The 20,997-nt window shown below is 49.3% G+C and overlaps 1 protein-coding gene across 1 annotated transcript in view; it reads right to left on the bottom strand.

Annotated features, from left to right (window-relative positions):
- igf1ra (insulin-like growth factor 1a receptor) overlaps nucleotides 1–20,997 on the bottom strand; it is a gene marked incomplete at both ends in the record, with an annotated part of 87,499 nt that overhangs the window by 5,599 nt on the left and 60,903 nt on the right. The window contains 15 exons of the mRNA XM_080539320.1: nucleotides 179–283; nucleotides 1,535–1,764; nucleotides 1,904–1,974; nucleotides 2,229–2,331; nucleotides 2,645–2,810; nucleotides 3,298–3,440; nucleotides 3,858–4,141; nucleotides 12,013–12,220; nucleotides 12,971–13,138; nucleotides 13,789–14,024; nucleotides 14,675–14,801; nucleotides 15,291–15,499; nucleotides 16,877–17,021; nucleotides 17,604–17,740; nucleotides 18,802–19,102. Of these exons, the coding sequence (XP_080395446.1) occupies nucleotides 179–283; nucleotides 1,535–1,764; nucleotides 1,904–1,974; nucleotides 2,229–2,331; nucleotides 2,645–2,810; nucleotides 3,298–3,440; nucleotides 3,858–4,141; nucleotides 12,013–12,220; nucleotides 12,971–13,138; nucleotides 13,789–14,024; nucleotides 14,675–14,801; nucleotides 15,291–15,499; nucleotides 16,877–17,021; nucleotides 17,604–17,740; nucleotides 18,802–19,102 (2,633 nt within the window). The remainder of the gene's footprint in view (nucleotides 1–178; nucleotides 284–1,534; nucleotides 1,765–1,903; nucleotides 1,975–2,228; nucleotides 2,332–2,644; nucleotides 2,811–3,297; nucleotides 3,441–3,857; nucleotides 4,142–12,012; nucleotides 12,221–12,970; nucleotides 13,139–13,788; nucleotides 14,025–14,674; nucleotides 14,802–15,290; nucleotides 15,500–16,876; nucleotides 17,022–17,603; nucleotides 17,741–18,801; nucleotides 19,103–20,997) is intronic.

Genomic DNA, 20,997 nt, shown 5'->3' with positions numbered 1-20,997 from the left:
TCGTCGCTGTTAGCAGCACTGAACTTGTAGCCTGGGAGTCTAGAGCACGATATACAATGTGAGAGATGGGACTGAGGTAGGTGTGTGTGTGTGTGTGTGTGTCACACATTAACAGGTGATTACTACTACTGACACATAGACTCGAGTTGTGTGAGAGAGAACAGGAGGCGGGGCTAACCTCTTTCCGTAGCGAACGCAGGTGGCTCTTCAGGTCACCACGGGTCATCAGCTCCATAATCACCAAGGTGGGCTGTCCCTGAGAGACCACGCCCAGTAGGCGCACCTAGACCAACCGGAACACAGCACATATATTGTGTCAGGTAATGATGAGTACAGAATTTAATTGAATTGAATGAATCTTTATTTTGAACATGATTTAAAAATAAAAAAACTAATAACTAATAACGAAAAGTACAGGTATCACTGTTGGAAAGGGAGTAGGTTGAAGCCTAAGCTTATCATGCCCTACCCCTATCCATTGTGTATTGATTGAAGAGATTGTGTATACTAGAGATATATCACTCCCTTGATCGATTATAGTTTTTTTCCGCTGGAGATGGGGGAAGATGGGGCCAGTCCCACGTAGGTATACATTTCTGACCAACTACCACACAGTTATACATAAGCAGTTGTTGTTTCTAGGTTTGCGGTGCTAGGATTGCGTCTTTCTCTTTTGGTTTCCTAGTAACGCGTGTGCAGGAGTAGGAGGGCTAGGACAAAGCAAAGTTAAGTGTACTTTTAAGCCATTGCAACAACTTTTAACGACCAAATGACCTCAGGAAATGTTTCTACACATTTCAGTGATATGAAAAAATTCAAGGAAAATTTGCTAATCCATATAATTTTGGTGTGGTTGGACTTTTTCTCCTGCCCTCCAATAGACAACCTGTCTAAAAAAACAGTGTTCGGTCTCCTTATTGAAAATAAGCGCCCAAACAGGCGTCGCCAAGATAGCGGTGGGGTGAACCGGCTTCCTTTAAAGAGGGTTTGGTACAGACCATCCTCACTGGTTTAACTATACGGTATTCCCTTTGAATCATCATGGCACAGGAATAGATTTTTAAGTGCTTACATTCCCTCACTGAAATGATTGTGTCTTAGTTTTTTGGAAACTCTGCCTTCTCTTAACGAATGCTACTGAAGAATTTTGATGAAAAAAATAAAACTCATTCCTCTAAATGATTTAAATTGAGCTTAATTATTAAGTAATTGGCTTTTTAAAACACCCAGACATGCAAAAAGGTTGTAACGCAATATTTCCAGAGGGCAAAATCCGTAACACTTCCATTTAGCTGAATTGAGGATTTGTCTGAGATATCTCAGGATGTGCCTGAGACACTGGGTATGGCTTCAACCTCAACCTGACTACAACTCCCAGGGGGTCACAGGCTGAAGCCCTTTGTCTTAACCATGACCCTCTAAGAAATTGAACAGATGTCTTTGATTTGACCTTGTATCCTTATTTCTCTAACGCTTGCGTTTCTCGGTACCTGACGCTGATGCTAACGGACGCTACAGAGTCTGTCTCTCTCACCACGTGGTGACAGTTGAACTCCTTCATGACGGAGGCCTCGTTGAGGAACTCAATGCGCTCCCTCATGCTGGCCGACTCGTTGACGGTCTTGATGGCCACGCGGGTCTCCGCCTCGTCCTTGACCACGCCCTTGGCCTGGCCCTCGTACACCATGCCGAAAGACCCCTGGCCCAGCTCCCTGTTCATCACGATCTTCTCCCTGGGCACCTCCCACTCATCAGGCACGTACACTGACAACACATGAGGGGAGGAGGTTAGACAAACCCACAACACGAGACACCAATCAATATACCATCAATACCAAACGGACCCATGACATCACATACAGTCGTGGTTCATGTGACCATGGTACGTTTAAACAGTTCTTACTCTCAGCAGCACTGAAGTACTCGGGGTTGACAGAAGCATAGAGAACTCCATTCCCCAGCCTGTCATTGTTCCTGTGGGCACAAAGAAGTGTGTCAGTGCCAGCCAACGGATGCAGATGGAACAGCATGTCTGGGATAGATCATTCAATGGCACAGTCTACAATCTCACACATCGCCTGAAGCAGGAACATTGGCTGACAATAACGCTAACAAAAGCACTTGTCAAAACTTCATCATCAACCATAATGGGTTGCGTTACAAAATCAAAAACAGAGGGCTTTGGTGATCCAGATGTTTTGTTAACAGACATATTTCGCTTCCCGTACCTCTTTTTGTTGACAAAGAAGAGTGCGGTGAAGAGGCTGGCGATGATGAGGATCACGATGATGGGGATGATGATGACCAGATAGAAGGCGTTGTCATAGTCTCCTGCAGAGAGGACAAAAATCAAACTCTTATAGCTTTTAACAGGGTTCCCACACCTTCTGAAACATCCAATTCAAGCACCTTTCAAGGACTTTCAAGACTCAATTCCCTCATATTCAAGGACCCAACACGGCATAGTTTGAGACAGAAGAGAAGAGAATTTATATAATAGGAACTATCCGCTCACAGAGAGAGAGAGAGGGGAATTCAAGCAACTTTCAAGGATTTCAAGGACCCGTGGGAACCCTGTTTTAAACACAATAGGAGTTCTGGGCATTTTCATCCATAAAAAAATCCATTGTCCATGGCTCTTTACGTTTGGGCGGTGGTACGTAGAAGGACACAGGCTCGGTCCAGGATCCGTTCCCTGCCAGGGAAGTGGCTCGCATGCGGGCAGAGTAATTCCCCGATCCGAGGTTGGTCAGACGGGCTCCTCTGTGGTCCCGGTAGTGCTGGCGTGAGACACACTCGTGTTTCTCAGGCTGGAAGACACAACAGACACATACAGGCGTCATCGTGGGGGGGTCAGGGGTCATCGTCCGGACCTGGGGTGATATGGCCATTTCACCTGCAGCCCCGTCCCTCTGGAACGCCCTCCCCAACCACATCAGACAGGCCAACACCCTCCCAACATTTAAACCGGCCCTCAAAACCCACCTCTTCAAGCTCGCCTTCACCAGTTAACCCTCTCCCCCTCCCCTTCCCATGTGTCCCCAGCACTACCTTAATTAGGCCCCTATACCTTCTTCTATTTACCTTTTGTTTCTTTTTATTATTACTACTCAATCTTTTCAGTTTGTAAAGCGTCTTTGAGTGTCTAGAAAAGCGCTATATAAGTCTAATGTGTTATTATTATTATTATTATTATTATTATTATTATTATTATTTTTATTATTATTATTATTATTATTATCGTTTAGGGTGGTGTCTCTGTAGTCCTCCTGCGGAGGGACCCTGGCATGGACTCACCTCAGTGCCCTGCCGGAACTTGATCTCGTACATCAGGATGAGGCCGTTGGGTTTGGCGGGCGCCGGCCACCGCAGGAGCACCGAGCCTTCCACCTTCTCATCCCTCTCCTGGATCACCCGGCCCGGGATGTCATCCGCCTTGTCTGAGAGGCACAGAAACACACACACACACACACACACATACACACATACACACATACACACACACACACACACACACACATACAGATACAGATACAGATACACACACACACACACATAATATCATATATGTTTTCCTGCAAATAGACCATCATACTGAATGTGAAGGTACATAAAGGTACAATAACAAAAAAGGTGAGGTGGTCAGGTGGTCTAGCACCATGACCTACAGTGCACACATTATGCCCATGTCAGCTTCACTACCTCTATCCAATCAAATGAAAAATATAAGAGTGGCTACCAACACGCAAATAACCTTTACAAATATAGAACGGAACAATAAATAACGGCTATTTCTACAGTCAGAATCTTGTTGGTGGTTTCTAAATGCTTTCTACAGTAACGGTTGTAAGACTGACCTGCCGGTTTGGTCCTGGAGAACACGAAGGCTGCGGCGCTACAGCGGCGAACCTCCTGGTTGCAGGCGTGGATGTCGATGCGGTACACAGTGAAGGGCTGCAGGTTGGGGATCTCCATGGAGTCCGTCTTGCTCCTGTCCTCCATGAAGGGGAACTCCCTCTCCTGGGGCTCCCCGTCCGTCCCGTTCCCCTCCAGGCCCGTGGTGTTGCCCCCCGCCGCCCCGCCGCGGCCCAGGGTACCGTTCGCCACGCCAAACAAGTCCCTCCGCCTCCGGTCTGGGGGTCTGAAGGACGGAGGGAGGGAGACGTGCAGAGGTACGTTAGAGAGAGAGCCAGAGAGGACTGACTGACTGAGAGGACTGACTGACTGAGAGAACTGACTGACTGACTGACTGACTGAGAGGACTGACTGACTGACAGAGAGGACTGACTGACTGACAGAGAGGACTGACTGACTGACTGAGAGGACTGACTGACTGACTGAGAGGACTGACTGACTGACTGAGAGGACTGAGTGACTGACTGAGAGGACTGACTGACTGACTGAGAGGACTGAGTGACTGACTGAGAGGACTGACTGACTGACTGAGAGGACTGACTGACTGACAGAGAGGACTGACTGACTGACAGAGAGGACTGACTGACTGACTGAGAGGACTGACTGACTGACAGAGAGGACTGACTGACTGACTGAGAGGACTGACTGACTGACTGAGAGGACTGACGGACTGACTGAGAGGACTGACTGACTGACAGAGAGGACTGACTGACTGACTGAGAGGACTGACTGACTGAGAGGACTGACTGACTGACTGAGAGGACTGACTGACTGACAGAGAGGACTGACTGACTGACTGAGAGGACTGACTGACTGACTGAGAGGACTGACGGACTGCAGCAGAGAGAGAGCACTTAAGTGAGGCGAAAAAAGAGATAAAATGAGGGTACAGAAAGCGAGGGAGAGCAACGGGCTTGCGGCTCTGCTAGGAGAGATAACCACAGAGGGAAGCAGAGGCACAGTTAAATAGGATACGTGGGAAATGATGTCCGCCAGCCCCAAAGGCGTTATGTCCCCTTGGAAACCTGCTACAGCACACAATACGGTATATTGTACATACACACACAGCCCACATGACATCATCGACACCGACTCACACAGGACCAAAACCATCGCCTTCAACCCCTCCGGACAGGATCTTGACACAATAGCGGTGTTATAATAACGTGGTAAAATCACTTGTTTCTTGTGAGATGCGACTCTTGACTAGACTTGGAGAGACAGTACAGTAAAGGCTGTGTTGGAAGCAGACTGGACTGACCGGTGTGATTTGTTGTTGCTGTGTGTCCAGCTGCACTGTTCGGCTCCCTGCGGAGCGGTGTGGTGTGATGAGGTCAGAGGGGTGGGAGAGAGGTGGAGAGAGAGCACACGTCCACACGCTGTCAACACCCTGCCTGTACAGTACACTGACCCCTACTGACACGGCCGCTCTACTTGTCTACTTGTCCCCCCCGTCCACAGTAGACACGGAGGTGACACGTTAGTGACAACAGGGTTGTTACATCGTCATGAGGTCATCCGATGGTGTATGGAGTTCAGGTTTTTTGTCCGCTCGTGTAAGAATCACATTATATAATGTTACCAAGCTATTATGTACGATATGTCACAGCATATTAGTACAATGGTAAGCGGCTGTGGCTCAGGAGGTAGAGCCGGTGTCTAATGATCGCGAGGTCAGCAGTTCGATCCCCAGCGAGGTCAGCAGTTCGATCCCCAACTAGCCATGTGTTGAGGTGTCCTTGGGCAAGACACTGAACCCCAAATTGCTCCCAATGAGCGGGCCGGCACCTTGCATGGCAGCTTGCCGCCGTTGGTGGGTGAATGGGTGAATGAGAGGCCATTGTTAAGCGCTTTGGAATAAGGTGCTATATAAGTGCAGTCCATTTTGCTGGTACGGGTGTAATAGAGTTACTACACAGGTATAGAAGCAACTTCATAATGTACAGTGTGACCAACATCTATAGCACGAGATGGGAAAGAAATGGATCACTTGTTGAAAGTACCGATTTTGTCCAGATTTGTACCGATTGGCTCTCTGAATGAAAGTGTTGAACAATCAGCCCACATAGGAGTCAGCTGAGGTGAGGAAAACAAAGGACTTTCTGACTGGGGAGAATGTCTGTAAATGTCAGTGTTAGTGGTGGAGAATGAGACTTATGGCACAGACCCAAAGGTCAATCAGATAACCAAAGAAATACTTAAAATCACACAGGAATTGCTCAAACTGCAGTTAAAGTGAATTATTGCGATGATTCCTTTGGACAATAAAAACAACGACTGGAATTAATGAGTGTGCTTGAAATGACTGTGATCTCCAGGGCCCAGTATTTCAAAATGTTTAATCTGAATCAGAATGTGTCCAGATTCTTTTTCAGCATCAGATCGATTTGGCTGTTTTCCCCCTAATACTACAAAATCAGCTAGATGATCTGATTCTGATCCAGATTAAACATTCAGATCCAGATTAAACGTTTTGAAATACTGGGCCCAGAGGATTCCTTCCTATCACTACGTCACCAGAACAACAACAAACTACGGCTGAAGAGTCAATCAGTACACTGTAACCGCTTACCAAATCACCATCTGAATGATAACATTTGAGACAATGACGCACTATACAAAAGCCAATGCCTTTGTCCTCTGCAAACTATCCATTGCCGATATGACAAAGAACCTTGTAACAAAGAACCTTGAGACTGACCAGGCACCCAGGGGAAAATGGTATTTACTGAGAGTGGAAAAACACAGCCGACACACAGAGATCTGTGGGAAAACCCAGTAGCAATCGCACACCCCTGTCAACATTCCATTCCGACAGTTTTTAACTGCTCCGGCAGAAATCGAGATACTGGCTCTCCAAAACTATCGGTTACTTTTTTTGCCGATACACAGAACAGCAACAAGGACTGCTAAAGCATTAATGAAGATCTGTTCAGAGTCACGAGTGCATGGATGCCAACACACAAGACTGATTGGCATTCACAGTCCCTGTTGAAACACGGCCTCGCACTGGGGAAGCGGTGGGGTGAGAGGGAGAAGGGGATGTTGTAGACCCCCCACTGGAGCAGGTCATATGAGCCAGCGTGCTTGGAAGGTCTAAGGGCAGGAGACGGATCTCTCCCAGTGCTAGCTAGCGAGGCGGGCCAGCCCAGTGGAGCGGCAGCCCCGTAGAGGGCCAGGCTGAGGCAGAGAGGCTGAGGTAGAGAGGCTGAGGCAGAGAGGCTGAGGTAGAGAGAGGCTGAGGTAGAGAGAGGCTGAGGCAGAGAGGCTGAGGCAGAGAGAGGCTGAGGCAGAGAGAGGCTGAGGTAGAGAGAGGCTGAGGTAGAGAGAGGCTGAGGCAGAGAGGCTGAGGTAGAGAGGCTGAGGTAGAGAGAGGCTGAGGTAGAGAGGCTGAGGCAGAGAGAGGCTGAGGTAGAGAGGCTGAGGCAGAGAGAGACTGAGGCAGAGAGAGGCTGAGGTAGAGAGGCTGAGGCAGAGAGAGGCTGAGGTAGAGAGAGGCTGAGGCAGAGAGGCTGAGGTAGAGAGAGGCTGAGGCAGAGAGGCTGAGGCAGAGAGAGGCTGAGGGAGAGAGAGGCTGAGGCAGAGAGAGGCTGAGGCAGAGAGAGGCTGAGGTAGAGAGGCTGAGGCAGAGAGGCTGAGAGAGGCTGAGGCAGAGAGAGGCTGAGGCAGAGAGAGGCTGAGGCAGAGAGAGGCTGAGGCAGAGAGGCTGAGGCAGAGAGAGGCTGAGGCAGAGAGGCTGAGGCAGAGAGAGGCTGAGGCAGAGAGAGGCTGAGGCAGAGAGAGGCTGAGGCAGAGAGAGGCTGAGGCAGAGAGGCTGAGAGAGGCTGAGGCAGAGAGAGGCTGAGGCAGAGAGAGGCTGAGGCAGAGAGAGGCTGAGGCAGAGAGGCTGAGGCAGAGAGAGGCTGAGGCAGAGAGGCTGAGGCAGAGAGAGGCTGAGGCAGAGAGAGGCTGAGGCAGAGAGGCTGAGGTAGAGAGAGGCTGAGGCAGAGAGAGGCTGAGGCAGAGAGGCTGAGGCAGAGAGAGGCTGAGGGAGAGAGAGGCTGAGGTAGAGAGAGGCTGAGGCAGAGAGAGGCTGAGGTAGAGAGAGGCTGAGGTAGAGAGAGGCTGAGGCAGAGAGAGGCTGAGAGAGGCTGAGGCAGAGAGAGGCTGAGGCAGAGAGGCTGAGGCAGAGAGAGGCTGAGGCAGAGAGAGGCTGAGGTAGAGAGAGGCTGAGGCAGAGAGGCTGAGGCAGAGAGAGGCTGAGGTAGAGAGAGGCTGAGGTAGAGAGAGGCTGAGGTAGAGAGAGGCTGAGGCAGAGAGGCTGAGGCAGAGAGAGGCTGAGGCAGAGAGGCTGAGGCAGAGAGAGGCTGAGGCAGAGAGAGGCTGAGGCAGAGAGGCTGAGGCAGAGAGAGGCTGAGGCAGAGAGGCTGAGGTAGAGAGAGGCTGAGGCAGAGAGGCTGAGGCAGAGAGAGGCTGAGGCAGAGAGAGGCTGAGGTAGAGAGAGGCTGAGGCAGAGAGAGGCTGAGGCAGAGAGAGGCTGAGGCAGAGAGAGGCTGAGGTAGAGAGAGGCTGAGGCAGAGAGAGGCTGAGGTAGAGAGAGGCTGAGGTAGAGAGAGGCTGAGGCAGAGAGAGGCTGAGGCAGAGAGAGGCTGAGGTAGAGAGAGGCTGAGGTAGAGAGAGGCTGAGGCAGAGAGAGGCTGAGGTAGAGAGAGGCTGAGGCAGAGAGAGGCTGAGGCAGAGAGAGGCTGAGGCAGAGAGAGGCTGAGGTAGAGAGAGGCTGAGGTAGAGAGAGGCTGAGGCAGAGAGAGGCTGAGGCAGAGAGAGGCTGAGGTAGAGAGAGGCTGAGGTAGAGAGAGGCTGAGGCAGAGAGAGGCTGAGGCAGAGAGAGGCTGAGGCAGAGAGGCTGAGGTAGAGAGAGGCTGAGGTAGAGAGGCTGAGACAGAGAGGCTGAGGCAGAGAGAGGCTGAGGTAGAGAGGCTGAGGCAGGGAGAGGCTGAGGCAGAGAGAGGCTGAGGTAGAGAGGCTGAGGTAGAGAGGCTGAGGTAGAGAGAGGCTGAGGTAGAGAGAGGCTGAGGTAGAGAGAGGCTGAGGCAGAGAGAGGCTGAGGCAGAGAGAGGCTGAGGCAGAGAGGCTGAGGTAGAGAGAGGCTGAGGCAGAGAGAGGCTGAGGTAGAGAGAGGCTGAGGCAGAGAGAGGCTGAGGCAGAGAGAGGCTGAGGCAGAGAGGCTGAGGCAGAGAGGGGCTGAGGTAGAGAGAGGCTGAGGCAGAGAGAGGCTGAGGTAGAGAGAGGCTGAGGCAGAGAGAGGCTGAGGTAGAGAGAGGCTGAGGTAGAGAGGCTGAGGCAGAGAGAGGCTGAGGCAGAGAGGCTGAGGCAGAGAGGCTGAGGCAGAGAGGCTGAGGCAGAGAGACAGAGGCAGAGAGGCTGAGGCAGAGAGACAGAGGCAGACCTGTCCTCAAATGAACTTAACAAAAGACTGAAGCGTAACCTTCTAACCAGGCTGAGTTGAATGCAGCTGGTGTCCTTTCTTGCCCTCCTAAAAAAAAAAGACCTCCTGTTTTCTCACCTTTACGCAGCCTGGTCCTGAGAGGAGGACATGATGACTAGCCAGAACAGCGTGATTTAACGCCACTCTTAAACCACAGCAGCTGAACACAGCGGCCTCACATACCAGCAAAGAGAGAGAGAGCCGGGGAGAAAGGGGGTCTGAGACCTCTGGAACTTAATGCTCATGTGTAGCTCATGGTGTGTCCAGTTCTGCTCTGCCGCGAGGTATCTTCACTGTGTGGCGAGGCTAGGTCCAACAACAGGTAGACCACTCGTCCTTCTCGTATCTATAATTGTGCATGTGTCATCATGTGTCCACTACAAGAGTCAGTGATGTCACGTGATCATGGTTGCTGATAGATGGTTGTATCCAGTACTCAAGTTGTAAAAGAAAATCAGGGGGGATGGTGGATTTTATCATCACATGGGGACAATTTTAGCATCCTCACAGCGTCAGTGACTTCAGTGTCAGTGACTTGGTAAAACTGTCATTGCATGTGTATTTCAGGGGGGGGATGCCATCCCCCCTCATCCCCCCTCAACTTGACTGCTGGTTGTATCATCTCATAGGAGGTCCCCCCACACCAGACACAGTCTATTCCCTGTGTCTCACTATCCTCCGCTCCTCCAGTCAGTCAGTCAGACAGTCAGTCAGTCAGTCAGTCAGTCAGTCAGTGTGCCCCTGGCCCTGCTGCTCTCCGCTGGCCAGTTAAACCCGGGGATCTTCCCTCTTCCCTCATTCATTTGAATTCCAGATGGCTTCGCTGTACATTTCCTGGCACCCGCTCACTCAAAACCACGCCACGGACAAAGAGAGTGTGTGAGGGGAGGAGGAGGAGGAGGAGGAGGAGGAGTGTGGGGGGGGGGACAGAATGGAAAACATTTCCTCTTTCTTTATGTTTCTGTTTTTCAACAGCCTCCCTCTTTTTCCCCTCTCTAAAGCCTGAACTTTTGAAAAATCAAACTCATTCAGAGGCCCTTCCCTCGAGTGTTTTGTGATAATGCGCGCTCTGTTGTAGCGGAGAGGTTGTGCATACACAAGCAGCACGCCAAAGATCTGGCACTTGACTGTTTCCTCGACGGCTATACTATAACAAATCAACACAAAAAAAGGGAGGGGAGGGGAGAGAGAGGGAACGAATACAATTAATAACAATAGAATGGCTGTTTTATTGTTGCCTTTCGGAGACATATTGTTTTAATTCTACGGGGCTGTAACACTGCATAAATGCATGAATGTGTTGGAGTGGATGATCAACTGTACTGTACAGTACCAAGCAGGTAAAAACACAGTGAATTACGAAGTGCTTGGCTGCAGACGCTTCGCTGTAACTGAACAAGGACATAAGAATGTTTTTTTTCCAATGAAACTGTAGTTTATGGAATACTCAACATTGTATATATCACTAAAATTCCCCAAATACCAGTGTATAACTCTACACACCTCAAAACACATAGACTTGCATAGAAACACACACAAAGGCACAAAAGTGACACACAGACACAGACACAGACACAGACACACACACACACACACACACACACACACACACACACACACACACACACAGCCACATCTGCCATCTGGTATGAGGAAACAAGTGGCCTGAGTTTACCCTGAAAAAGGCTCAATTTCAAAAACGAATCAGGCTGTGTGTATGTGTGTGTGTGTGTGTGTGTGTGTGTGTGTGTGTGTGCATGTGCGGTTGTATGTGTGTGTGTGTGTGTGTGTGTGGTTGTATGTGTGTGTGTGTGTGTGTGTGTGTGTGCATGTGTGTGTGCGCGTGCCGTGCATCTGTGTTTGTATGTGTCTGTGTATTTTACGTGTGTGTGTGTGTGTAATGCATCTGTTTGCGTGTGTGTCACTGTGTATACGTAGGAGAGTGAATATGTGTGGGAAAAAAAGATTGGAGTCTTTGAAACTGCAAAAGATCCGTAGCCACGAGCTAGGTGAAACGATAACACAACACAGATGTCAGTCCCCATTCTGGCAAGACAAAAGCCTAACCGGCTGCAAGTGTGCAGCCAGCGCAGGCCCTTCAGACTCATTAATCACATCTCTCTCTCTCTCCCGGGTTTGTTTGTACTGCCTAAATGACTGCCTGCTAGGCCCCAGTACCCTGCCGTCCCGCCGTCACCATGGCGACGGCAAAGCCACAAGTGAGCGTAAAAGCGAGAGTCCTGAGTCCTGTTTCGGTGTGTCTCTGCGCTCTGTCAGTGGGGCTCCCGACAAAGCTGACAAAGCTCCAGCCCACCAGTACCACACCAGCCCCCCCCACACCAGTGTCTCTCTCCAGAACCTCCATGTTTAGAACCTGTCACTCCTACTGAGGAGTCATTCCACCAAGCGCTGCCTTCTGGATTCTGCTGCTACTGAAGCAAACAAGACCGACATCGGTGAACTCAGCTCTTTGATAATCGTCTCAGGAGACTTGAGAGTGGGTTTGGACTGCAGCTGGAAGCAGTGGAAGGAGAAGTCAGCCTGAGCTTTTCGACAATATCATAACGCTGAGTTCAATCTCTCCCCGTTTTGCCTCCCGAGCCTCCCTCTCCCTGCTCCCCGCAGACACCTACCTGGGGGTGAAGATGGCGTTGTGCAGGAAGTTCTCAAAGACTTTTTTGTAGGAGGCGTCGTCTATCTCTGCCTTCAGGTCCTCCTTGGTCTTGGGGCAGGGGCAGCACGCTCCCTTGTCCCCTCCCGTCATGTCTGACTTGGTGGGCTTGGTGTCCTCCTCCATGTCCAAGACCCCCGTGGCCGAGATGCGGATGGGGATCTTCAGCTCTGGGTGAGAGGGGAACAGGAGCCATTAGCAAACTAGCTACATTGTTAGCAAACGGCAAGATTCACCCACAGAAGCACAACAAGTGAAATAGGCATGGAGAGTTGAGCAACTATACAATAGCACACAGAACAACAGGCTGAATAGGTGTCCGGTATGTTAACGTGACACATGAACAGTTATTCAGCTACACAATAGCATAAAGAACCTGGGAGGCTGAATAGGCTAAATGAACATAACAAGCCAGCGAGTCCAACAAGCAAGTTACCGGTAAGCAAGTTCACCCAGCTCCCGATCTCATTCCACATCACTGAATATGAATATGAATATGAATATGATATATAAGTGAATTTTATATATAAGTCGCACCTGAATATAAGTCACCTGACCAGCCAAACTATGAAAAAAAGTGTGACTTATAGTCTGGAAAATACGGTACTAGTTGAGGCGCAGTGGAGGACGGTGGAAGGACTGTGGAAGGACGGGCTTGTTGTAATGCATGGAATGAAATAAGGAACGGTATTAAATGTGTGTGTTTTGTTTTGATACCATCCCTCATTCCAGTCTATGCATTACAATGAGCCCGTCCTCCGATTTCTACCTGCACCAGTCTCCACTGGTGAGGAGAGATATTTGTTGCGGAGCAATCTATATGGACTTCATCATGCTCAAAGACGAGAGAGAAGAGAGTGAAGATAGGAAAAGAGGAGTAAGAGAGGATGAAGAGCCATGGGAAGAGGAGGAGGACTAACCTTTGGAGCAGTAGTTATGCTGGTAGAGCTCCCTGTCCTCAGACTGCTGTTGCCAACGGACCAGGTAGAAGGTGAGGTTGCCGTTAGGGGAGATGGGAGGGGACCATTTCACCACCAGCTTGGAGGAGGAGTTGGCATACGCCCGGACCTCCACTGGCATGGATGGCTCTGAGGAAGAAAACAAAACACACACACACACATTTGAAATGCTTTATTTATGTCCACATAAATACAAAGTGCATTAAGGACATAAACACTATCAGTGCAATCAGTTCATTGGGAGACATTCATTTACGTTTGTGACTGTACAGCCAACCATCGTACACATATAATATTAACACAGAGGATGTTTCAAATGTGGGTTAACAGATACAATAGCATTACTGTAAAACGGTATCTACTCTAAGGGTCCAAAAAGCAACGCTGTCTCCATATTGAGCGGCTACCGATAATAATAGCAGATATGGAGCAAAACCTTGCTAACTGTTTAGCCTTTCTCTTGGAGATGTGGGCCATCTGAAGGCCCCTAACCACCAGCTTGTGAACATGACCCAGGCTGCCAAAAATGAAAACTAAAAGATGACATTTGTAGCCTTGTTGTGAGATGTTCAGCTTGAGCTGCTGTTATTTCAGCAACTTGGTTAAAAAGGCTTCCTCCAGGCTGTGGTCGAAGGTACATACAGGCATACTGTTCACAGTAATGTTACAATCCCAAAACGTTTCTAAGTGGGGACCCCATGGATTTCATCCATAGAGATACATACAGATACTGTTCTCGACGGTTCTATCAGACAGCTTTAGTTAGTAGTCAGTGTTACCTGAGGGGTTGGTGCGGATGTAGACCACGTCACTTTTGGCTCCCTGGATGTGTTTGTCCTCCACCACCAGAGTGATGGCCTTCACAAAGATGGCGTACTGCGTCCAGGGTTTCAGCGGGGACAGCAGCACGCCAGGGTCCGTGTCTTTGTCCTGAGGTAGGTCCACGTCCACCATGTTCCAACTGTTGGAGCCGCACCCGTCCTGCCCGTCGAACTCTGTGATGTTCTGGAACGGTCTGGAAAGCAGGAAAACACACCACACCTTCTGTTCATGGAGTCTGTAGTGACCGAACAGTAACTCTTGTTAAAACCTAGGATAAAGGTCATCATCATCCTACTCACCACTTATAAAGCCATCAACAATCTGGCCCCCTCCTACCTTGCCGACCTCGTCCCCCTCCACACCCCCTCCCGTTGCCTCAGGTCTGATGACCAAACCACCCTTAAGACCACCAGGACCAAGCTGCGGACCTGGGGTGATAGGGCCTTTTCAGCCGCAGCCCCATCCCTCTGGAACGCCCTCCCCAACCACATCAGACAGGCCAACACCCTCCCAACATTTAAACAGGCCCTCAAAACCCACCTCTTCAAGCTCGCAGTTAACCCTCTCCCCCTTCCCTTCCCATGTGTCCCCAGCACTACCTTAATTAGGCCCCTATACTTTCTTCTATTTACCTTTTGTTACTTTTTATTATTACTCTAACCTTTTATTATTTATTATTACACTAATCTTTTCAGTTTGTAAAGCGTCTTTGAGTGTCTAGAAAAGCGCTATATAAGTCAAATGTATTATTATTATTATTATTATTATTATTATTATTATTATAGTCAAACAACTTGATAGTCAAACATGTTCTTCTCTCTTTTCTTCTCTGAGAATACTCACGCCTCCTTGTAGTAGACGATGAAGCTGACGAGGTCTCTGTAGTCTGGCGGCCGGTAGCGCTCCCAGGTCAGCTTGATACGGTTACTCATGGTGCTGTTGGTCCTGAACTTCAAGATGTGACTCTCACCTACACACACACACACACACACACACACACACACACACACACACACACATTGTTGATTGACTTCATGCATATCCTCCATTGAGCGTTGAACACAAATCAAATTCATCCTTGTCGATATGAGCTTAATGATATACTTCGATATACTTTTATTTATTTATAAAAAACATTTTTTTTAAAATGCCGGTCGAGAGAGGACGCTGGCGTTGGTTGTTCGCCGCTTCTCCGCCCGAAATCTAGAAATACTTGCAGTATACAGAGTAGATTGTCCTACAAAGACACTTTAGTAATCTAAAAATTAATTAGACCCCAATACTTTCTTTTATTAACATTTTTTTCTTTTTCTTTTACTACTCAATCTTTAAAAAAAACGTTTTTAAATATTATTATTATTATTATTATTATTATTATTATTATTATTATTATATGAATGAGCAGCAGCGAGAGGAGACAGGCGCGATCGGTAGACGACACTTCAGGAGGGGAACTCACAGCTGGCTCTGTCCCCGTTGTGACGGAAGTCGTCCTCTTCAAACTTCTTGGTGATGTTGGTCTTCTCCCACATCCTGTGGATCTCCGACATGCACAGTTTGGGGTTGAAGCGGAAGAAGAGCCGCCCGGCTCGGATGGTCAGGTTGTGCTGGGACCAGTCCCACAGGTGCTGCAGGTGCTGGTTGTCGATGGCTGAGAAAGAGTAGATCCTGACAGGAGAAACAACAGACAAGGTTGTTCACCATCTGGACATTTCACAGCAGGTCATATCACTGTTTTTTTATTCAATTCGGTGCTGAGGAGAAAGTCGTCGTCAACATTGTTGTCAGGTGCTTGTGGCCTAGTTCTCTGTCTGGTGGATGAGTCAACTGTTAACAGGAGCAGACGGGAGAGGGGATCGGATTTCTGTGTGTCAGTCAACGCAGAGAGGGAGAGAGAGAGAGACAGAGAGAGAGAGAAAGAGAGAAAGAGAGAGAGAGAAAGAGAGAGATAGAGAGAGAGAGAGAGAGAGAGAGAAAGAGAGGGAGAGAAAGAGAGAGAGAGAGAGATAGAGAGAGAAAGAGACAGAGAGAGAGAGAGCGAAAGAGAGAAAGAGAGAGAGAGAGAGAGATAAAGAGAGAGAGAGAGATAGAGAGAGAAAGAGACAGACAGAGAGAGAGAGAGAGAGAAAGAGAGAAAGAGAGAGATGAAACAGAGCAACTATAACAACCCCCCCCCCACTCCACCACCCCACCCCCAGCTCCATAGAACACCTCAGGAACGAGGGGAATGCCAACCCTCCTTACGAGCATTCCTGTTGCTGAAACTCTACCCCGGGAGAGATGACAACAAGAGGGGTGAACGGCTTTCCCACGATCCTCTCTGCCGGTCTCCAGAACAGACTCTCTCCTGTCTGAGAGGGGATAGGCTGGCGGTGACATCATGCGAGAGAGCCCAGGAATAGGCCAGGGGACCTGAGTGTTTTCACACACTCAAGTCCATCATCCACCTTTTGACTCGTTCACAGGGAGAGGCCCCGGTCTTGGCACGTGTTACTGTATGTGTGAATTCCCTTCGTACTGTAAGGCCTACTGTGAATCTTCCTCGCCATGACGATATGATGGGCTGATGACAGCGGTTTGGCTGATATCTACCGGGATCTACAGCCCTTTCTGACACACTCCTTTTAACAATTAATAGTGCACCACAACCTCGTACACAAATCATTTATGGGGCGTACCAAAAACCTGCTGAAATACACTTGACATGAGATATCAAAATCGGATTTGCTGGATACTGAATCATTGAGATTGAGAGATCCCCCAGCAACACCCCCCCCTCCCTCCCCACACACACACACACACACACACACCCACCTCCTGGCATACCCTCCTTTCCTGTCCTTCTCTACTATCTCTCTCCAATAAAAACTGAAATGAGATATCATTTCCACGACCACACACCGAAAAAAGAACCTTTTCAAAAAAGAAAAATGAAAGACAACAACTTCCTGTCTCTAGGGCTGCGGTAAGTTCAAGGCTGACACGTCCACTGATCTATACACACACGGCCCGGCCACGGCCCGGCCCGGCCCAGAGAGGTCGTACCCGTCCATGAGCTCCTCTCCGTGGATGTAGCGCAGGCTCTTGAGGAAGGAGAGGGAGCCAAGCGTGTGGGAGTGGCGGATCCTCACGTAGCCCGTCACTGTCTGAATCAGCCCCATGAAGCTCTCCAGCTCTGAAGCGATGTTGTCTGGGGAGAGGAGAGGGAGATGAAGAGAGTCACACACGTGCCACACACACACACACACACACACACACACACACACACACACAGGCACATACATACAGACACACGCGCACACGCATATACATATACACACACACACATACACACACACACACGCACACACACACACACACATACATACAGACACAAGCACACACGCATATACATATACATATACACACACGCACGCACACACACACACACACACACACACACACACACACACACACACACACACACACTGTGGGAAAACCAGGGCTCTGAACATGAACAACAACAAATCCAAAGACTACTGCTAACTACGTCTTTACTCCAGAGGGGAATTCCCCCTCCCTGCAAATCTAGAATTGCGCCAACACTTTTATATCTATAGATAAGCTATAAGTCAACTGAGAAAATGAATAGCATAATAGCTTAATGCGATAATTGACTCGGGGGCGCAGGCTAAGCTGATGTTGTAATGTTGACTCTGCGGGCCACACAAGCGGTCCCAGCGGCCCCCTGCTCCCCCGCCTGTCTCCGGAGAGAGTGGGACGGTATACTCACTGCCACGGCGGATGTTGATATGCAGGTTGCCTTTGATGACTGTGCATCCCATGAGCGACTGAGCAGCATCCACCGAGTCTATGGTCTTAGAGTCGCAGATCTTATCACACAGGCCATCACACTCACTGCAGAACATGCTGGGTATGAGGGGTAAGGGGGGGGGGGGGAGAGAGACAGAGAGAGAGAGGGTGGGGGGGTGGAGGGAGACAAAACGGTCAAGGAAAAGCCACACAAGCCAATCAAAATTCACACAGACTGATTGCCAGGGAGCATCGGGTCAAGACCTCTTGCTCTCCCACTCCCTGAAATTCCAGAACATCAAGATGTAATGAATGTGTCCTTTCGCTTGAAACTACAGGGTCACTCTCTGCGTGAAGTGTGTAATCGTTTTCGAAGTCCTCATGTGAACCTGGTGTTTCGTGAGAGTATGAATCACGGAACGGCCTTTAAGACAAAACAAAGGTGACGTGGCCAAAATTGTATGGCAACAAAGACTCAACGCGGAACGTTTTCGAAAATGACAAATCAAAACACGGAGATAAGTTTACCCTGAGTCACCAACAAAGACGTCCTCCTCCTATCCTAAACTCACGTCAACCACGGGAAATGATAAGCAGGGGAAACATTCCGAGTTAAAAACACGGCTGTGTTTTATTCCCTCCCCATGAACGCCTTTAAGCAATCTGCATAACGTCTCCTTAGTCCCTCGTGTTTACATTTACAGTATACTTTGTAGTTCACGGCTACGCCCTGCAGGTCCTGCTCCAGCTTCTAGACGTTTCCAAATACTGAGTCGTCTTGTATAGGCCTGCTGGGCCCTGAGGTCAGCATCTTTCTCTGTTTCTCAGTTACAGTACAGTAAAAAGTAACTGGAAAGTCCACAGCCTTCAAAATAACACACATAGCCTAATGTGACATTTTTTCGCCTGCAGCACTTCCAGCTCCGGAGGACCAGGTGGGGGGGGGGGGGGTGTGGTTTTTCAACCACGTGAATAATTCAAAACACCTTGGCATGCGAACCCACGCAACAACAAAACACAGGGTCACACAGAACCCACAACAGACACGTCTGAGATGGGGTATAGTGTAACAATGTCTCTCTCGCGCACTAGCGTTCTCTGTGAGCGATAGAGGTCCCCTAACTAGGACCATGCCAGATCCTGCAGAGGGCCCCTGGAGGCCAGGCCTACTCCCTTACCTATTAGTCTCATTGCGTGTGAAGCCGGAGGGGCACTCGGGCATACACTCCCCTCCGTGGATGACAAAGTCAAAGTCGCTGGGCAGGTGCACGCGAGCGCACAGGTCCATGGTGATGCAGCGCCAGCCTTCGAACTTGTAGGTGTCCGGGGGACATTCCGCCACGCAGCGGTCCTCGTGGAAGTAATGCAGGCAGGCAGCGCACGCCATGTCGTCGTCCGCCTCGGTACAGCTGCCCAGGCACTGGCTGTGGCAGCACTCGCCCGAGTCCGTGCACGCCCGCTCACATCTGTCCGGGCACACTGGAGGAGAGAGAGAGAGAGAGAGAGAGAGAGAGAGAGGGACAGAGAGAGAGAGAGGGAGAGAAAGAGAGAGAGAGAGAGAGGGACAGAGAGAGAGAGAGAGAGAGAGAGAGAGAGAGGGAGAGAAAGAGAGAGAGAGAGGGACAGAGAGAGAAAGAGAGAGAGAGAGAGAGGGAGGAACAGAGAGAGAGGGAGACAGAGAGAGAGAGGGAAAGAGAGAGAGAGAGAGGGACAGAGAGAGAGAGAGAGGGACAGAGAGAGAGAGAGGGACAGAGAGAGAGAGAGAGAGAGAGAGAGAGAGAGAGAGAGAGGGAGGGACAGAGAGAGAGAGAGAGAGGGACAGAGAGAGAGAGAGAGAGAGAGAGAGAGAGAGAGAGGGGAGAGAGAGAGAGCGACAGGGAGGTCAGCGTCAACAGCACATTTGAAACACAGGGCCACAGAGGAGACCCACTAATGCAGCGAAAAGATAAAGCACCAGCTCATCACATATTAATACAGTCTCAAATTACAATAAAGTAAATGGCTTTCAGACTGGAATACATTTCTAAACGTCTTTCCCTGGAGATGAAAAGTGGAGTTAAATGGGTATACTATTATTAGATCTATAACCAGAGCTCGGAGGACAGGAGCGAGGATAGGTGGTGGCATGGGAAGTCTCTGATTAAGCTGGACGGTGCCTGTGTGTATGTGTGTGTGTGTGTGTGTGTGTGTGTGTCTGTGTTTGCACCTTTAATGTGTGTGTTTTGGCGTGCATACGTGTGTGCGCGTGTGTGCGTCTGTCGGGTGTACACTTGTGTGCGTGTGTGTGTCTGTTGGGTGTACGCTTGTGTGCGTGTGTGTGCGTCGTACGTGTGAGTCTATACTGTGATCGTTGGAGGTCTAGGGGAGGCAGGCTTTAGGATTAGTGGGCTGTAAAATGATAATCGCTGAGCAGAGTCGCAGTTGGGAGCCACTATTTATTCTGAAGACTAGACATCATGTCTGATAAATACCAGCATTGTCAATAATGGAGAACACATGACTGTGAGTTTAATCTGCCAGTGATCAGAACTGAATATCTTTCCTGGTATTTTTTTGTGAGATTGAAGTGGTATATTAACCCATTGTTATGGCTGCTTATGATAATCCTGTAGATAGGAAAGGAGAGAAGAGGAGAAGAGCTAGGTGAGGACAGGAGAGAGGAGAAGAGAAGAGAAGAGAAGAGAAGAGAGGAGAGGAGGTTTTTCTCTAATGCACCAAAGGGCATCTCAGTCTGGCCAGGGAGAGACACTTTATCACAAGAGAGAGAGAGAGAGAGAGAGAGAGAGAGAGAGAGAGAGAGAGAGAGAGAGAGAGAGAGAGAGAGAGAGAGAGAGAGAGAGAGAGAGAGAGAGAGATGTCGGGTGCTTTATAGAGGGCCATGTTTGTTTACTTGTGTATTAGATGTCAGGAGATCAGCTCTGTGCTTTGCTCGGTGGAGAGAGAGGGAGCAGGGCTGCCGAGCTAATCTCAGTTATGAATATTTCATGCCGCTTTCCTAAACATCTGTGTACAGTAAGTTAAGAACGTGACAGTGCACTATAGCAACACTGCAGAGCAAACACATCCTCCCACAGCACCAATTCACACTGCTCATTCCCACTCCAAACAATAACTCAAATACTCGAGATTCCCTGTCACATTCACTCACATCTCAAACCGTGCACATACAAGAGGTGGAATGACTAGAACATTCCTTCAGGGTTTTGGAAGAAAAAGAACAACTTGAACATGTTCCACTATTTGCTCCAAGGAAGGCACACGTGGGATGGGTATGATCTGTCGCAATTACACAATTCCCTCCAATTTAATTTAGCCAGTTTATTTCATCATTAGCTCACGTGTGTCTGAGGGGAAATGTTCTACAGCATAATGCC

This window comes from Nansenia antarctica (assembly GCF_963989245.1).
Source record: "Nansenia antarctica genome assembly, chromosome: 9".
In the NCBI taxonomy this organism is placed as follows: Eukaryota; Metazoa; Chordata; class Actinopteri; order Argentiniformes; family Microstomatidae; genus Nansenia; species Nansenia antarctica.
This window is presented reverse-complemented; position numbering and strand designations above follow the sequence as displayed.